Source organism: Cynara cardunculus, assembly GCF_001531365.2.
Source record: "Cynara cardunculus var. scolymus isolate 2C chromosome LG 15, CcrdV1, whole genome shotgun sequence".
In the NCBI taxonomy this organism is placed as follows: domain Eukaryota; kingdom Viridiplantae; phylum Streptophyta; class Magnoliopsida; order Asterales; family Asteraceae; genus Cynara; species Cynara cardunculus.
The window spans coordinates 9,189,379-9,209,272 of record NC_037542.1 but is presented as its reverse complement, the minus strand read 5'-3'; the positions used below and the strand labels follow the sequence as shown (position 1 = coordinate 9,209,272).

General features: G+C 35.5%; 1 protein-coding gene across 2 annotated transcripts; it reads right to left on the bottom strand.

Moving 5' to 3' along the window:
• Positions 1–2,826: 2,826 nt before the first annotated feature.
• On the bottom strand, positions 2,827–13,948 carry LOC112528171 (ubiquitin-like-specific protease 1D). Of its 2 annotated transcripts, none has more exons than XM_025139127.1 (14): positions 13,458–13,948; positions 12,419–12,470; positions 11,721–11,809; positions 11,340–11,620; positions 8,814–8,862; positions 6,910–6,986; positions 6,787–6,819; positions 6,571–6,666; positions 5,784–5,871; positions 5,034–5,131; positions 4,265–4,387; positions 3,986–4,100; positions 3,512–3,619; positions 2,827–3,231 (listed from the first exon to the last, which is right to left on the bottom strand). In XM_025139127.1, the coding sequence occupies exons 1-14, from the start codon at positions 13,815–13,817 to the stop codon at positions 3,109–3,111; spliced, it is 1,692 nt and encodes a 563-aa protein (XP_024994895.1). In that variant the 5' UTR covers positions 13,818–13,948; the 3' UTR covers positions 2,827–3,108. The 2 variants fall into 2 exon arrangements, with proteins under 2 accessions (XP_024994895.1, XP_024994894.1); XM_025139126.1 differs by having other exon boundaries at positions 11,340–11,623; positions 13,458–13,891.
• Positions 13,949–19,894: the final 5,946 nt, after the last annotated feature.

The window sequence follows — 19,894 nt, the reverse complement described above, 5'->3', positions numbered from 1 at the left end:
AATTGCAAAGTTAAAGCGAGTTATGCAGAACTAACCCCTCAAGTTTGGTAAACTTCTTAAACCAACCCAAACTTCAATATATATATATATATATATATATATATATATATTAAACTAATATATATATATATACACACACACACATACATATCTGACGGGTATTATAATCGTCATCCTGTCGTCGACTGGTTTCAAGGGTTCTTGCATGCATGCATCAAGAGATTCGATCGTAGATTATGTAAATAAAGTGTGTATTTATTATGATATATGCGTACTTATCTACACCAATTGTTTCCTTTTATAACCACAAGGTTATCTTGTCGTTCGTGACTCATTGGTTTGAGCTTGGTTTTAAAGATCAAAAGCATAAGGAGCTTTCAGATTCAAATCCAAGCTAGAATAAAATTCCGCTTGTGGCCACGAAGGTTCAAATGCGGTGACTCCCGCTTGTGGCCACGGAGGTTCAAATGCGGTGGCAACGGGCCATCTGCAAAGCAGGTGTAGTTAGGTCGCATAGCGGGGTTTTTAAAAATTTATTAAATTGTTTATAACTTTATTTATATTTCGTGTATAACTGTACCGTTCCCTAGATCCTTGAAAACGCATTTTTGGGAATCTTTCTCCTGGGTGTTTGAGATTGCTTATAAAAGCTGTTTTTTAATTTATTTCATTCTGACACCGGTGATAAGCTATTTTCTGGTGTTTGGATAAGAAAAAAAAACTGCTTATATCGGTGTCAAACCGGTAATAAACTGTTTTTGATAAGTTAATCCTTCCTGACTTATGAAAAATTGCTTATTACCAATTTACAATTTTAACTCTGTTTTATTTAACTCTGGTTTGATACCACATAAGTTAATAAACACTTTTACAAAAAAATCATAAGTTGTTTTAAATAAACAAATCCCAAACACCCCAAGATTTTGGAAACATAATATCAAAATTATCTGGATAATTCAAAGATCGTGTATAAAACACTTTCGAAAATCTGTGATTTCGACCCTATTGCCTGGGATATCACGAAATCAGATTTAAGATAATCCAAGATCACAAACACAAAATATCTTGTTTGTTTATATTGCTTTAGAGACAAAAATCTGGCAAAATATCAGCATACACGAAGAGCATCGATCTGCAATCATCGAATGAAACCTTATATAACCACCGGCCGCTAAGTCGGTTATTTTTTGACGGGAAAGCGACTGTTCAAGTGTTTGGCTAGTAAACAACCACATGATCCATTTCTTACATACGAATTTATTTTCAGGTAGAGGGACCGCCGCTAGGGGCTTTGCCCCTTGGAACCCCACTAGGGGCGCTCCCCTGGGAAACCCCCCCCTTTTCCCGAGATCAATTTAACTTATCCGAGCGTGCACTCCGCACCTCCGAACTCGAATTATAGCTAAGTATAATTTCGGCTTGTCTCACATTAATCCCGATCATATGAAATGACTTGATGACACTAAAATCACCAACATTTCTCCCGTTTGAGGGCGATGACATGTGATGGTGGTGAATACAGAACAAGGTCTTTGATCTTCTTCTTACTTCTCCTTGCTATCGTATTCAAACACTAATACTTCACTGTTCGGTTTCAGGTGGAGTTTATGAAAATTGGCTCCAATTTACCCTTTTTGCAAGGTATATGGTGGAGTTGAGGGGAATGGTATAAAAAAAAACTTTTTTTATTCTCTTATTTGATTTATATTCTAAGTATAAATTCGATTCTCTCTCTATATATATGTAAGTATGTATGTATATAACGGGAGGTTCAAAGGAAAACCTTTAAAAAATGAAAAACTGAAGAACATTCTGGTAATTATTAATCTGAACAGTATGCACATGTGCATACAAGTAACTAAAATTGTTTCTTGGTTTTTATGCATGTGCGTATGTTATTGCACATGTATATACCGGACAAATTACTTGTATGCACATGTATATAACATCCAGATGAACGGTTACAAAGGTGTTTCTCAGTTTTTTTTTCTTCTACGACTTTTCTCTTAACTTGACCCTATGTGTGTGTGTATAGAGAGAAAGACGAACGATCGTGTGTGAATAGAAGTTAATGTGAGAAGTGTAAGAAGGTTTTTGGACTCTTCATCACTTTTAATCTTAAAACAACTCATAAATTGCACTTTAAAAAGGAATTGATTTAGTGGTTCTCTTCGATGATAGATTCAAGGGTGAAGAATATATATACAGGGTTGTGTTCCGATGAGAATGAAAGTTATGGTAAGAAGCATAAAAAGAGGTCTTCACCCATGGATGCACATTAGAATGGATGCATCAAATCAATCCCCATATCAAGAACGATTCATGGATGAATTTGTGAGTTTGAGATGAAAGGTGATCAAAAGTCCAGATCTCTTATTACGCTTCTCACCTTAACTCTGCTTCTCACACGATCATTCACCTGTGTATGTATATATTATAAGTCTACTCTCGAGAAACTTGCTCCTTTAGATGGATATGAATTTCGATGATGGTAAGGTTCGCATTTGCTATGCATGCAATTGACTTGAGAACAAGCTCCTCGAATGCATACATCTTGGTATAAATGAGAGCCACAAATATTTTGAGAATCAAAGACGTAATTTTTACTATATATTCATTGTTGAATATACTCATCAACAAAAAACAAAGACAAGTGAATAGATTCATCACTGAATATATAGAGCATATCTTCATTGATGAATATACTCATTGACGGTATACATATTTTGATGAAATTTTTATAGCGTATATTATCAATGAATACCCATCAAATTCTCACATGAACCCTCCCCTTCATATACATATATGTATATATAGGTCAACGAATTGCACCACATGGAACAACACTAACTTTAACCCATTACTCAGCCTTTAGTGATTATTAATCTGCTTTTCAGGCTTGCTATACAAATGTATATACAACTAAAGAAGGCCTTGTTGGAAACAAGATTTACATCTACAGAAAAAAGAAGCAACCTTAATCATGGCTTCCTAAACTATGATTCACCCCAACTTCCCCACAACAACTGCCCTCAAAACTATCAGCATCCCCACTGTTTTCACCTTCATCGGTCCGATTAGCAGGGTCAAAGAATAAGAATTTGATGCCTAACACTTGGGAGATGAGGCTTTTTCCTTCTCTTTCGCACTCTTGAACTCTTGTACAAGTAGATTATGAATTCTCACTCTTAAATTGGATGCTTCTTCAGGGTGAAACCATTGCTTGCCAAACTGATAATCAGGATACTACAGTTATTCACATGTGAATAGTAGCTAAAAGTATATTTGAAATACAGACGGGAGAGTCTTTTGTCAAATTCCCATACCCTGCTTTCGAGTGGGATATACTTAGATTTGTCTGATGAAATTGTGGGATACTAATAATTCATAATTATTGTTTAACTTGATTTGAAGGATATTTGGGACTTTAGCTGATAACTTAGTGTGTCAAATGAAAATGGGGAGTGAATACCAACTAAAAAGGTTGACCACGAAGGGAAGGAAAGCGTACCATCGATAAATCTTTCTTTCTGAGCCTGTCAGGAGCTTCTTTGATGAAACGTTCCATATAGAACAGAACAAAGAGCCCACAATCATATTCATTCCTCTGCTGCGGAACCTGGCCCGAGAAGTTGCAAACATTAGTGATTTATATCAATCTTTTACCCTTGTACTCAAAATCAAATTTATAATAACCCTTCTCAGTTCCCTACTTTCCAGAAAAGATCTCATAATTTCATATAACACAATTCATAGAAGATACAGAAATGAAAGAGAAAGTTGTCAATTACGAGTCTCATTTATACCGAAGTACTTGACATATGAGGAATTGAGTGAGGAATACTGCTTAGGATAAGCATCCCACGAGCAGTAAGAAAGTAAAATTCTGATTAGCAACAAGAACTCCAGGCAAGACAGCCTTGACAGAAACGGAAAGCAAACGACGTACAACTATCCAAGAGGCAGGTTTAAGAAAGATGTTTACCGTCACCCTTCTGTCATATATTCTACGATCAAGATTTTCCCATATCTCTTCTGTAATAGGGAGATCTAAAGGCTCTTCTGATTTTCTTAGGAAGCTCCACTCTTCTTTCAGAAATCTACAATCAAGTTAAACATTTATACAGCAAGCATCAATCTATTGAAGATCAAAACATATAAGAAAACTTTATTTTAACATGCATATTAGAACTAAATTTGTTGAAGATGGCAACATAGGTTTGTCCCATAATCATGTAGTTTAGTTGACAGCTATATATTATACCTTCTAATGTTATCAAAAAGTGATCTGCTATCATGTAGTCCGAGTGAGTCCAAATGAAGCAACATTGGCCCTAGTTCATCTTCCTTCGTAGGGATACATATTATCACCAGGCTCCAGTGAGCACTGCACAATCAAAGAGAACACTGAAGAAAGATATATGCATTGTGTGTATAAAAAGGTACTCACCCAGCAGTAAATAACTTAAGCAATCAGTAAAACTCAGGCATAAACCTTTTCGAGTTGCTTGAAAGATTCTACTTTTGTTTCCCTTAAATGAATAGTGGCGCAACCAGGACCATGCTTAGCACTCAATTCAACAAAGGGGTGTTAATACTTATGAAAACTCAAGCATGATCTTTGTTTCTGAACAGTGCCCATTCTCTACCATTCTTATGAAAATTGTAGATGGAGGTTTAGATCCCTCCTCTACATTACATCATATCCACAACATGCTAAATCTCATGTCTTACATCATCAATTTAAGTCATAATTATAAGATCAAGGGCAGAATGAGATTTATTGGGTTTGTTTGGTTTCGTTAATCACACTTCATCAGCATCTAACACACCCACAATCTCGCATCAACCTAAACAGTCRAGCACTGACAACCTCAGCTCTCAGAGGGCTGCCAGCAACTATGTTCACACAACAGACATCGTTGAGCAATTCTTAATTTTATGTTACAATCCCTGTTTATATAAGAACATGGTGAATGACACCTTGAGCATTTCAGGAATCATAAATGCTTCATACAAGTTCAAGAACTTACTTTTCATGTATCGGGAGAAGTATGTACGCTTTCTCAAATATGCTGACACCTTTCCACCACTTTCTGAACTTAAGAAATGAATCTTCCTTGTAGCTCAGCTACAACAAAAAAAACAAGTTATCCACCATCTAAAAGAAGGTTAAAGTAAAGAAATAAGAGCATCATCACATCATGCATTGAAAGGAACTCTCACAGCCATTAAACTTTACAATCATGCTTCGTTTTTGTTATATAAGCTTTAGTTTAAGCATGAAAAACAAAAGAATGAAAAGCACAAAACCAATAAGTAGAAACAAAGTAAGGCGCTGCTAGGCTATATCCTACGGTGTAAGTTCTGGATACTACAGATGATCTCTCCGTGTTGACAAGTCAAGGAGTATTAACAATTTGCATGTACAGCTTTATATATTAATATATTTTCAAATGTACAATATCAATCACATGATTCACATCATAATATTATAACGTATTGGATGTGGATATCAGATATCAGCGAAGTTCCCTGAGACAGATATTTTTAGTACATACATGGCCATAAAACTCGAGCAGATAATATCCACTTTGGTCGAATACAGATTCAGAAGATTCCCAGATTTCCACTTACATCCTACTTACTCAACATAAATAGTGCTTGGGAAATTTAAGATGCTACTGGTATCACCGATTCAGATGGCAGCATAATTAAATTGAGTATCGGAAGTGTTTTACGTTGCACACAATTCATGACAACTGTACTGGAAAAGTAGATACCTTTTCCAGCTTGTTATAGAAATATGTGTTGAAGAAATGAGAATTGCATGTTGCACTCTCAGATGAAGATGTTGGCTGCTGAAGATATCTATCCAAAAGAAAAGAAGGAAACATCAAAAAAATTAAAGGGAGAATGCTAATAGGACAAGATTTTTACATGACATCTGTATAAACTGCTTGAGCAAGCAAGCATAACTCACAGAGCATAATCGATAACAGGCCCTTGTTTGACACTGTATAAAGTATGTGATTTTATCTGAATCCAAAATCAACATGTTTGACACGGAATTCAATTCTTTTCCCCTATGGAAGTGGTTATAAAGGTCCACGAGTTATTGGTCTAACAAAAGAGTAAGTAGCTGCTACATATTTCACAGAATATAAATTTAAGTTTAATAAATCATAATCTGTTCTGCTCCTCATATTTATGACCTTCCACATACAAATGCAGATGACAAGTGTCAGAAAACATATGCCCGCAAAGAGTTTTATAATTATATAACGGAAACCCTTGGAAGCAGCGGTTAGTTTCTTATCTTGTAAGATTCTATAATGCAAGAAGCCAAGAACCATAAAAAATAATCAGAACATTGATTATCACTACATAATGCTAAAAGAAGTTAGCCATCTTCTGCTTGTCCACATGCCAAAGAACCATATTTTACAAGTACTTATTCTTTTCCTATCTTTATTCACATATTGGGGGTAAAGAACAACTAGGCGTGTTTAAATTGGGGCCTCAAAGAATGCCAAAGTTTATCGAACTCTTGCACAACAAAGCACTTACCGTATATAAAAATTCATGATAGCGGATGAAAGACATGCTTCAGGAGCAAGACATGCCATGTCTGCATAATTAACTTCAACTGAACCTGGGTCATCCCTATAAACTCACAATTGAAAATGGGGGAAGAAGAGAAAGGGATGCCAAAATAAAAAATTATGAAGAATTCCAAGGAGTGGATAACATCATCCAACATGATCAGAGGACAGCTTGTCATACCTTGATGGGTAGTAGACAGTAACATCTTTCATGCTGAAATTTGAATAGCATGAATCATATATTTGGCTCTCTTAGGTCATTATCACAAACATAAATGGAAGAAATCAATAAGAACTTAATTACCTGTCATCCAATTTTTCCCCATATTGTATAGTAGTCTGAATCAGAGGCTCCTCATCCACTAAATGATATGTTCGTCTCTGTTAAAAAAAAAGGGTACTGGAAATTAAAAGCAGAGAAATCACCAAATATACCCGCAAGATGACCCCATAAATTGGACTAAACCAAACCAAACAAAACAAACCTAGTAAACCCCACACAAAGGTAGGGTCAGCGGGTAGAATGTAAGCAAAACTTTCCTCTAATCCCAAGGGGTAGAGAGGCTATTTTCTGTGAAAACCACCGATTTGCAAAAAAAAAAAAACTAAAAAGAAACAAGAGAGCAAACTACAGATGAAAGTATGTGCAAACAAGCAATGGGTGTTGCAGGGATATATGTGAGAGAAATAGGTTAAAACAAACAAGGAACCAAAAAAGGCAGCATTGGCAACTACTAGTGCAAGAAGAAAAGCCAAGACAAGACTAGCGTCCAACAAAAAAGGCCGCTCAAAGTAGATACAGTAATAGGTAGGAAAGTTAGAAAAACCTAAGACACCCCTCTATCTAACATAAGACTCTGGTAACCTAACTACCACTGCGCTACCCCTCTCCTTGTCTCACCCTATATCTTCTCCAAACCCCCCCCCCCCTCTCGTCCAAGCAACAAATCCCCAACCATAATCTATTGTCGTAGTCCTGCGTCTCGAAGAGCTCCCATCTGGCCTCATGTCCATCCTCAACTCATCCCACGTCCTCGTCAGCCTGCCCCCCCCCCCTCCTTACCCCCTCGACCGTCATACCTTTCCCCTCACCAGTGCCATAATCTGTCATTCTGTCTCATGTGTACATGTCCAAACCACAGTAATCTTCACCTGAGCAACTCCCACCTCTGCATGAAAGACCTCATTGGATATCCTGTCCCACCACAAACCCACCTGAGCATCCTCATTTCGACAACTTCCAAATTCCTCGTCTATCCTGGCGGACCAAGGCTCCATTCTTCAGGCATCTTGGTGTCATAAGCATGACATTCACGAGCTATATTAAGTTGTTAGCCATCGCAGACCCGCCTCACCACACACACCCATACCTCAATTGGGATCTGGTCTAGGCGTACGGCCTTACCCCTACTCATCTTCCTAAGTGCCTCTTTCACCTCCCCAACCCCACACACTGGATTATTGCATGTAAATTAGTGGTCATTGTTCCAATAACATAGACCAACTTATTTGCATAAAGTAACAAACAGTGAGGTGACACTTGCAACACTAAAAAATAGAACCACAACATGCTTCAAGCATAAGTATCAATGATATTAAAGAAGCACAGAGCCCAATTCCACAAGGCAAAAATCCTGTCCTTCCAAGGATCGGGGACCAAACCGGTCCTTGACCACTTTTTTATTTTTTTAAATTATACAACATATATTGAAAATAATTCCTCGATAAGTGCTATTAATTTGTTTTGATCGTTACAACTTCTAAGTATAAAAGAATAAAATTCTTTCAGATGTGTATAAGATATAAATTTGAAGAAAAAATACGGATACTTTATCTGTAAAGAAAAGAGCAATAGCCAATAGAATTTTGCTCTTTTCTTTACAGATAAAGTATCCGTATTTTTTCTTCATGCCATTCTATGATTATGCATGTTCTATTGCTCTTTGTGTTTGTTGGACCTACATGCCATTCTACGATTATGCATGTTTGTCCTCTAGGTTATTTTCTTTTCCAAGTATACATTCACGAAAAAGGTCATCTAATTGTGATAACATATCAAATGCTGTAAGTAGAAAGAATATAAATAAAGAGCAGAGTAAACAGGCTGTTGGGAGAAGGTCAAATAGAGGACAAATATGAATAAATAACCAATGAAATAAGAAATAGAAAAACTGACAATACCATGAAAAGACAATGGAACTAACTTACATGTCTAGGCCTCAAATTTCTTGAAGGCTGGTCTTGATAAAAGTTTGTCCTGCCAAAAGAAGAAGAACTTCAAGATATACACAATAATTAAGTTCTTGAAATTTACATACTAACAAGAGTCTAGCTACGAGAATTAAAATATTAGTTAGAGACTGTAACAGTTACAAATAAGCCACTTCTATTAGTAGCAATTAAGATACAAAAGCTTAATTCTATTGAATAAGAAATCTGTATACGAGCCATGGAGTCAACCCAAAGTCTCAAACTAAGCACAAGGCAAAGTACTTTCAGGTCTAATACAGCTAGAATTAACGCATCTAAACCTAATATGACTCTTACTTCTCTAAAGTCCTGAAGTTGGAGGCCCCAACTTGAAAGGAACAGAAACAGCAATAGAACCTTCAAAACAAAAACACAATGCCCAAAACTGAATGCATCAAGCTTCAAGGGCCAAGACTGAACAGAAAAAACAATGAAATTACCAGTAGTGGTTAGGATGACTCTTCACCAAAAATGTTACCGCGAATCTCACTACTAAAGATTGACGCCAGTGGCAAGAAAGCATGGTCGGATAAGGCTCACATGAGCTAAAATAGGTTCATATGGCGTCAAACCGACTCCATACAAGTCAAGAGTCAGAAGTATGTAAGAAGTAACAAAGAATCACTAGTAGGTGGTGGTTTAACGCCATGGATGCTCAGACATGTGCGACAGGCAACACTACAGGTAAGATATTGCACGTGTGTAGAACTTCAACGAAGTGACTGAGTATCACCGGATCAAAGGATCTCTGGTAGGTGTCTAGGTGATGACTCCTTTCTTTTTCTCTGAGTATGGCCAGGCATGGTTCCATACAAGACAAGAAAAAGAAGTTGAAGCCATAGACAGCAGTGATCTAGGACAAGAAGAATAGCAAGGTGAACGATTTAAGTTTGCGGTATTTTCAGTCTTTTTGATTCGTCTTTTTTGTTTGTCTTTTTGGTTACTTAGGGACAAGTAACAATTTGAGCTTGAGGGTGTGATAACTCTCATTTTTAGGGTTATTTACAACTTGTTTCCCCTTTTATTCACACATTTAGTGTTGTAATTTATTCTTTTGTGTGTATCTGTTCCTTTCTTAGTCTTTTTCTTTTCCTGGAGCTATTAGTATAGTTCAGTCATATGTTTGTGTTTTGGTTCCAATTTTTTACTGGCTGCAAAACATGTGAAAGCATTTCTTATAGAATTGTTGTAGCAATTTATTGCTACCATGTTTTATTGGCTTTCTGCAAATGTTGGCACCTCAGTAGAGTCACCAGATAGGCCGATACCATGTTTTAACTTACAAGTTCACCAATCACCACAAACCAGAATATTATTCCTAGTATCTTACCATCCTCCGAATCCAATGTTCTCTCTATCTACTACTCTAAGCTTTGAAGTCCAATCCCAGTGGATACCATACTTGGTTCTTACTACTTTATTAATTGTTAAAGGCAATAGCTAAGATTTGTGTGCAATTGCATATATCTTTTGCTTTTTTTGTGCTCATAAAGGCCTTGCGCACAAATATCACACGACAATTTCACCAAGGAGTTAAACAATAAAACCACATACGATGACACTCTAATGAAGCCAATATAGCTGAAATTGCAACTGCATCCTACATATTTATTGATGTCAACTTCTACTTTAGAGAATTAAATAGCATAAACATAAGCAGTAACATGGTCCCCACAGGAAAACAGCTGTAGTTGCTGCATAACAAGGTTCTTCAATAGTTGAACACATAAACGTTTAGTACCAAATATGGCCATCAGACATGTTATCTGAAAAAGTAACCGGATGGGGTTTGCAGATTATATACCTCAAGCAGTTACATAACTTTGACATGCACCAGGATAAAATATCAAAAATCACCAACGGGTAAAGACGCTTTGAACACTCAAAAAAGTAATATTATGCACTGTGTTCTTTGTCCCAATTTACCAAAGAGAGAAAAGTTTCAATTGTTTGGTACATGTACAGCCTTCTCTATACAAGTTCTCGGACGAGGTTTTTGCACAAAACTTTGATAGGCAAAAAGTGTAAGCACCATGAGGTGTGAAACGTGCAATCCTACATGTTCGGACCTCTTTTGTTGCGCAATCATCTAAACAATATACTCACTATAGCTTAACTGACTTCAAATATCAATTAATTTCATGTTGCAGAGATATATGCTCAAAATTTAGGTCATGTGCACATTTATTATAGCCACAATGACAACAAGCTACACTTAATCCCCTGTCAAGATAATCAAATTATTATTAAACAGATTACAGTTTAATGCCCATCTTTTCTCTGTTTAGTCTGTAACTGAAGTCCAAACTCTAAAGCGTAAGATGAATAACAATATTATGGTCCTAGCCATTAAATCAAAGCTGATTGCACCTGTTTGGCAGATAAATAGATGATGAAGAATAACTTCAAGAATTAGTGCCAGGCCTTCTGAAGGAGATGATGAGAACATCATAACAACATCTAGATGGAGATAATTTTCCTTACTCTGAGAAAGAACATGACTTGTTTCCCGCAAGGTGGTCAGGGGAAGAGGTAGCAGAATTATTCTCCTTTTTGTCATCATTGGAGATTATCAGTTTCTCACTATCTACTGAAGGAGTCCTCGGAGATCGCAAAGATTCTTGTGTTGATGCTGGTCTGGAAGATAATCCCATTCTGGATCTTCTCTTTCCCAAAAGCTGACTATTTGGTTTCACTTTTTTCCCTTGACAAGGATTGATGAAAGATAAATCGTCTTCAAAAGCATTGACAGTCCTAGAATCCTTCTGCTAATCAACAAACAAAATACAGGTGTGTGTACTCTCCTTTGCTAAGAACCAGAAAGAAAAGGAAAGTAAATGATGCAGGTATAGTAGAGAATCCTACATCTTTCTCCAACCTATTGCAAAAAAGTTTGGCAAACGTCGATGTAGATAAAGATTTCTGATCACCTTTCTTTTTCCCACACGAAGCACCTATAGAAAAGCAATGCAGCTGATTACACGCAAATAGAAATAGATGATGCAATATTTCCAAAGGAGTGAATTGTTTTACTTATGTTCTAATAGCATATTTCAATCCTAGCATCTACAAAGACTAATATTTTGGTACAAACCCAGCCCAATAAAAGAAATTGCTAATTGCTCAAAAGGTGAGACAATCAATTAGGAGAACAAGTGGATGCCACCCCTTACAGGATAGAGTACTCTCCCACGCAAGTCACATAGAAGAAAATTTCTTGCAATCCTTAAAGTAAAGAGCACTGACAAGAAGTGCATATGCAGTATGCAGATCAATATAATGAATAGGTTTACATATTTACGGTCTCAGTTTGCCACAATATTGCACTCTATATCTTATTGTTATTTCATCCATGATATATTTAACAGTTCTCATGAAAAGCGTCAGTTGGGAAATGCTTAGGCTCTACCAAAAATAATAGAGTTGGAAGTAATGTGGTGACCCACAAGCATCTTGAAAGCCGTATGCCCATACACATCATCTTCTATTACAGATGGTTCATAAACCAAGAAATATGTAAATGTACATCAACTTTGATATAGTTTTCTGGCAGTTAATCTTACCGTCATCACTATGATCAGAAAGTTGTATTGTCTCCTCACATCCATTATGACCCTGTTAAGAGAAGATGATAACACACCCATGGTCAAATACCAATTCACGGATAAGTAAATCATCACAACAGCCATGTCATGTCCTGATGTCCAATGTAAGAAGTAAACTCCATCAGAATAGTGCTACAATCTCTTACGATTTTAAAACTCTTCATTATAGATGTTCATTGATAACACCCCTAGTCAAATCTATTAATTATCTGAGGACAACAGCAATTGCATTAGGTCCTGATATTTGAAACTGAGCAGACATGCACATATATATAAATTAGAAACCATGGGAGGATGGACAAATTGTCTACAATTTACCTCTCAGTGGACAAAATGAAGACAGCCAAAAATTAACAGAACCAGGTAACTGGAATAAGGATGCATACATGATAAATCTGATGACATGCGTTCACAAATGCGCAACTAGATCCTCATTTCTATAAGAACGCCCTAACAAGATATGGAAGCTACCTGCCATGCTTATTCGACTCCCTATATAGAATATCATACAGCATAAGGCATGTTCATATCAAAATTGAAACTTCAAAAGAAATCTATCTCAATAAATTGTTCCTGTGCGCTTAAGGGAATCACAACCTACTACTAAAACAAACTTCATAGAGCAACTTGGGCACACCTTTACAACATATTCCCAGAGAAAATTCCATCATAGAAACATGAAAAAACAATATCCCCTAAACTAATCCCTGATTTTCAGTCCATACATCCACCAATTTTGCCATATCCCCTCTCTTTGCACCTCGGAGACCACAAGAACCAGCCTTTTCTATTCATTCCAATGGACTGAATCCAAAACAATTCAAAATTACTCAGAAATAAGAAAATTTTCCCACCAGAAAGACTAATCCAATCCATAACAATGCCTCAAGCTGAGATAGTCAATCAATGCATACTATTCCTACTTTTATGGAGAATGTGCAAGTTATAATATTTAAAAGCATTGCATTGACATAAAAGGGGGCAGACAAGGCAAAACCTTCTCCGATTGGAGTTTCTTTCTCCGTTCGAGTTCCTCTACGTGTCTCCGGAAAGTTGCCTTGAGCTTTTCGCCCTTATCAGGCAACTTCGAACTTAATGTTTGCATGACTGTTTTATGCCTCGCAATATACTCGTTAATTTCATGGTCCGATTTCGAGAGTAGTTCAAAGTGTTCCTTTTGATCCTGTTCCGCATCTCCTCCACTACTGCCGTCTTTGGATTTCTTCTCAGATTTCACCACAAGTTCCGGCGGCCGATCGTCGTCAGCGGAAGCCGTAGGTAAGAGCTGTTCCCAGTCAAGAGTCAAGGGCTCGTTTCTCTTGACTCCGTTGCAGGCGTTTTCTTGTTCGATTTCCATGCATAAAATCGTCGGTGATGTTGGTGTGGACAGTGTTTGCAGAAGAGGGATTGACTGAAAGGGGGGTGTGTTGAGAGAGACGACGAGCGCTGATTGAGAATTTCTAATGTGGTTCAGGGGTGTGCTGCACCCACCATCCTTGGGCCGTGAGGAGAGAGAGAGAAATAGGAATTTTTCTTTCCTTTGAAAAATAAACAAAAATAAGGGCCGATTATCATCCGTTTTATCATTTATCTTATGGGATAACATTTTTGATAATTAAAATGGATTGATGGAAATGTTTATAATCGGGTAAGTATCATCACTCTTATTTACCGAATAAAACTCTCGATCTTTGTCTTCCTTCTTACTGGGTAAGATTTTCAGTCTTGTTATGTTCACCTGATAAGGTTATTGAATCAGTAAGCGCTTACTAATATAAGTGTTTAGTAAACGGCCTCAGTGGTGTTTGGTTTATTGGAATCCCACGGAATTTGAAAGAATTGAAAAGTCAATTCAGTTGATTAAATTTCATTCATAATTTTGGTTCATTCTTTAGGTTTTGGTAAGGAATTCTTTAATGTTAGAATGTAAATTTCTTTGGTTCAGGAATTTCAAGTCCTTCCTACCATCTTTTAAGAAAAACTATTGAACTTTTATATTTAATTTATTTCATTTCATCCCACCATAATGTACGTCAGCATCGATGTCGCTACAACAACCACCGTCGTTGTCGCCACCACCATCGTCGTCGCCATCATAGGAAAGACTTGTTCTGTGCATTCCTTTCTTTCTAAAGATAGGATAGGGAAATCCTTTCCAAGTAATGCGCAAGCAGGGTTCTCGCTCAAATCAGAACCTTTATGCATTGGTAAAGCTCTTGAAGAAGGGAGAGTCAATTTGGAAGCGGACTCGTACAAGGATATTTAGTAGATGGTTGATGTATCAGACTTGACAGGCAAGCAAGGAAGGCAATTCAATAGCTCTCCGATGGGCAAGTCACTCTCTCTTTGTTAGTAGAATGACTAAATATCAGAATTTTCACATTTGTGACATATTTCATGTCACTCATTCCTTTGTTTTTCAAGTTTATAGTTCGGAGTTGAACGTTTACTCAACGAGGTTTGAAGAGTCAAATTTTCTGTTTTGAAGACCGTTTTGCACAGCTGAGGGAAAACTTGTAGAACTCGGTCAATTTTCATCCAAAATGGTTGAAGCAAAGCTTGTTAATAAGCTAAGAGGCTGGAGTTCAAATGTGCATGTTTTATGTTTTCTCTCAATCAGGCTCCTTGATGGTCAAAAACAGCGATGAAGTTGAGTCATGAAAGCTGGACAAAAAGTGCAAATTGTCTCGGTTTTTCAAGAATATGAGCCCACATTTGAGGGGGAGCTTGTAACGCCTTGAATACTTGAAGAATGGCACATAAGTGCTTCTAAATAAATCAAGAGGGAGTTTATATGATGATGCTTTCTTTATAAAACAAGGGGGAGATTGTTAGATAAAATTATCCCCTAATTTTATGAATGTTTTATAAAGATTTGTATTTTGGACTTTTAGGGAGTTTATGGGCTTGGGCTATTTGTCTTGTAAATGACCCTATATATAGGCTTCATGGGCTAAGATTTTAGGGCTATTCATTCTATTTTCATTTTACATGAGAGTCGTCTAAAAGATTGAGAGAACTTTGTATTTTCTGTTTTCATGAATAAATGAATCTAGCCGGTTTTCATCATGTTCACGTTTATCATCTTTCTCGAATCTCAATCTAAATCTTGAATATCTACATTTCTATGGAGTTTTCTTAATTGTTGTCAAGTTGGGATCTTACAGCTGTAGACTCCAAGGCATAACCCCAAAAGGATAGAGGCAAGGTAGTTTGGCTCATCATAGATTGAACCATATCAAGTAAGGTTCAATTTCTTCTTTTAGACACACCATTATGTTGTGGTGTTTCTGGTGGAATGAATTATGAGACAATCCCACGATTCGTTAGATGATCCTAAAATTCTTGGCTTATATATTGACCACCTTGATCAGATCGAATAGCTTTTATGGTTTTACCAAGCTGATTTTCTACTTCATTTTGGAAGGCTTTGAATATTTCAAAAACTTCATGTTTATTCTCATCAAGTAGACATAACCATATCAGCTGAAATCGTCGGTAAATAAAATGAAGTAGCTTCTACCATCTCTTGACATGTACCTAAAAGGTCCACATACATCAGTATATATAAATCCTAATATATCATTTGGCCTTTATCCTTTACCAGTGAAAGAGTTTTTAGTCATGTTTCCACTTAAACAAGACTCACATACATCAAATGACTCAGAGCATGTTGATTCCAAAATTCCGTCTGATTGGAATTTTGTTATGCAACTCTTGTTTATGTGATCAAGACGACAATGCTACATACATGATTTATTTAAATCAGGCTTAAATCTTTTGGCGTCACAGGTATAGACAAATTTACTTTGAGATATCATCATGCATAACAACTTCATGAATACCATTATGAGAAATAACATCAAAATAAAATAAGGTATCCTTATGAATTGAAATGCCATAATCTGTAAAAGCAGGTATAGAACCTGATTGTCTCAGATGGGACACTGAAATAATTCCAACATAAATACTTGGAGCATAATGACAATTGTCCAAGATTAAAGTAAGACCACTTGGTGATTTCATCTCTTAGCTTCTAATGGCTTCCACATAAGCACATGCCTTATTGCCAAAGAACAAATCTAAGTCGCCTTGTTCCAGTTTCTTACTTTTTCTCATTTCTTGCACATTATTACAAATATGACTTTTACAACCAGTATCAAGTACCCAGGAATTTGATGAAAAAGCATAAATTTCTATCACATAGATACCACCTGATTTGTCGGACTCTCTAGCTTTACCTTTCTCTAGCTCAGCATGGTAGGCAAGACAGTTCCTCTCTAGTGACATATCTTACCATGATGGTAACATTCGACATCATTAGCAGAGTTTTCCCTTTTTTTCTTAGATCGAATAGCAATCCTTTTGCTTTCTTCCTATGAATGCAACCTTTTCCTTGGCCCAGCAAGAGCGTTTAATTCAACAGCTTGCATTGGGTGTAACCCTGACTCGGGATTCTCCCACTTATTTGAAAGCTCATTTTTAGCTTGCTATGTAAACCTTTTCTTCATCTCTTTGATAATCCCAAATGGTCCATAGGGTTCCAATTCCTCCTAAGATCAAGGATCATGCTAGAAACTTCATGTTGCTTATCGAACATTTTTAAACGAAGCTTTATGTCGATGATCAGGGGCTCGGTCAGATGGTGGTAAAGGAAAATGGTTTCTCGAGAACGTGTAACTTGTTCTTATGCCTAAGGATAATCATTAAGGTGCGTTAACAATCAAGAAAACTTGCACCTTTCAGTTTCTTCTTCTCCAATAGAAAACGGAGTGACAAGTTGTTTACGAGTATGATCAACATCTACAAAACAAATAAAGTTCCATCTATTTTAGTATTTTCTATATTAATCCTTTAAAACTTAATTACCCTTGTTTTATCCAAAAACATTAATTTTGTAAAGGCTAAGATTCACATCAAAGCTTGTCATCATATGCAGTTAATCATACATACAATAATAAATTCAATTGGTAGGTAACGAGTACCAATTGCATTACAAGTGCAACTCTTAGGTCTTTGGGAGTTGGAACAGCTGTGTCCAATTGGCATGTTTAGTCTTTGCCTAGAGCTTAGTTCTTACCAAAACGTTGGTTAAGTTGTCAAATTTAGAACTGTGATGATTTGACTTAGGTCTTACTAGTACGCAAATTCATCACCTTGGGACTTCAATATGACCAGCTCTTAGCAATACCCAAAAATTACAGTGCCTATCCCAACGATTTCACGACATGGCATTAAATTTAAAAGAGCATTATTTTGCATAATCGCTATTTTTTCAAAAGCGTGTTATGAAAATTTGCATGCATCCAAAAATTCGTTACACTATTTGTTAAACCAGTTTTAACTTATCTCTATGGAAATAATGAGTTTTTGTTAAACAAGATGCTCTTAAAACTTAAAATTTATTAGAGAAATATATTATTTTAATTGTATCCACGTTGAATGTATCACAACTTTTTAAAAGTTCTTTTAAAAATGTAACGAGATGATAAATCTATAAAATATTTTAATAATATAACCAATGTTGAAAATTTTAAAATAAAGTAGTTGCTGAAGTTAAATATAACCCTTTTAAATATTTTGATTTTCAATACTGTATTTAAAAAAAATATAACATAACTGTTGAAAATGTTTAATATACTCATTTAAAGTATGGAAACAGAAGTGAATAAGCTACATCAATCATTCAAGCATCACATAAAAAATTCCGATACCAATCAAGTGTTTCGTTGATTAGACTTACTGTTAACCGAAATGTCTACCGTTAGCGTATTCTTATTAAAAAAAAGTTACATAAACGCAACTAAAATGTCGAGATAGACCATGATTTAGCACTATTGAATTGCTCCAAAATTGTGTAATTTGAATGTAGTTAAATACAAAATATAAATAATGTGAAATTTATGCATTTTATAATATTGATCATCATGTACAATTTTTTATATGTATCATAAAATTTTAGAGATTAAATTTAATGATTTATTTCTAATCAAATACATTAAACTTTCTTGTAAACATGTTACAATTTTTGTAGTTATCATTATAATTAATATCATTAATATATCTTCATTGTTTATAACGACAAAAAACGTGTATTACTGTCATATGTTATTTCATATAAGAATAACGGTGATCTTATGGTGATAACTATTGTGGTATGTATGAATTTGCCCGAGGGTTTAATTTTTTTTATAACAGTTTCTAAATTATTACGTTGATGTCTGAAAATAGAATAAAACTTATCATGGGATGAAGTTATTAGTAATTTACAATCAATGACTCACAATACTCACAACTAAAACCGCTAACTGATGTGAGACGAATTCTTACATTTTCGACAAGAAAAAATGATGTTTATCGTCTTAAACTTATTGTAAAATTGAATCTCGAAAGAATTTACAGTAAAAACGAGACTTAATACATAGTGAAACTGAAACCAATAGTTGATCGTTCAAATGAATCAATCGAAGATCATCTATGCCTGGTTTGTAACTATCTTAACATAAAAAGATCCAACTAGTATTGCAACATCCAAGCCACGATGTATACCGTAAAATTCCACTAATTGCATTCCACATATATATATATATATATATATATATATATATATAGGGGCCTATTCAAGGTAGAACTGAATTGTTTGTGGTAACTGTGAGAACCAATCTCAACCAATCATTTTAATATATTAATTATACAATTAAAATCAAATTAAAAGGGTATGTTAGTCAATTCCTAATATAAATTTAAATTTAAAATTTTTAAATGCAACCGTTTCAAATAAAATAAATTAATCTTGATTTACATTCCTAAAATAAAATATTAATATGATTTAGTAAAATAATTTAAAAAATAATAATCCGTTTATGTAATCATGTTCATGATTCTGATGGATCACATGAAATCACACATATTTTTGATGTGCAAACTTGTGATACATTATTAAATGGTCCTTGTATATGTTTGAATCCATGTTTTCATAATACTTCTTACTGTCTACTCTGTATTGGTTTTATCTTCTTGTTTTGATTATGGAAATATGATATCTGCCCAGACAAATTGAAGACATATGATATCTGCCCAGACAAATATGAAGACAAATGCTAAATGTTATCACAATGTATCACCACACCATTTTCTGTCCAGACAAATTGAAGACAAATGATCATATCTATCCAGGCAAATATGAAGACAAATGCTAAATGTTATCACAATGTATCACACCATATTTTTGCACATATTTTTGCTCTCTTCTTCTCCTTCCTACCAGTATCTCCTTCCTTTTCTGCATTCTTATCATTATCTCGCTTCCTCTTCGATTTTTTCCACCTGAAGGATCAAGAAATCAATATTAGACCAAAGTGTAAACTAGATAAGAAGATGCAGTAAATACAATGATAAAAGTCTCTTTAAAAAAGCATATGCATGGTTGTGAAC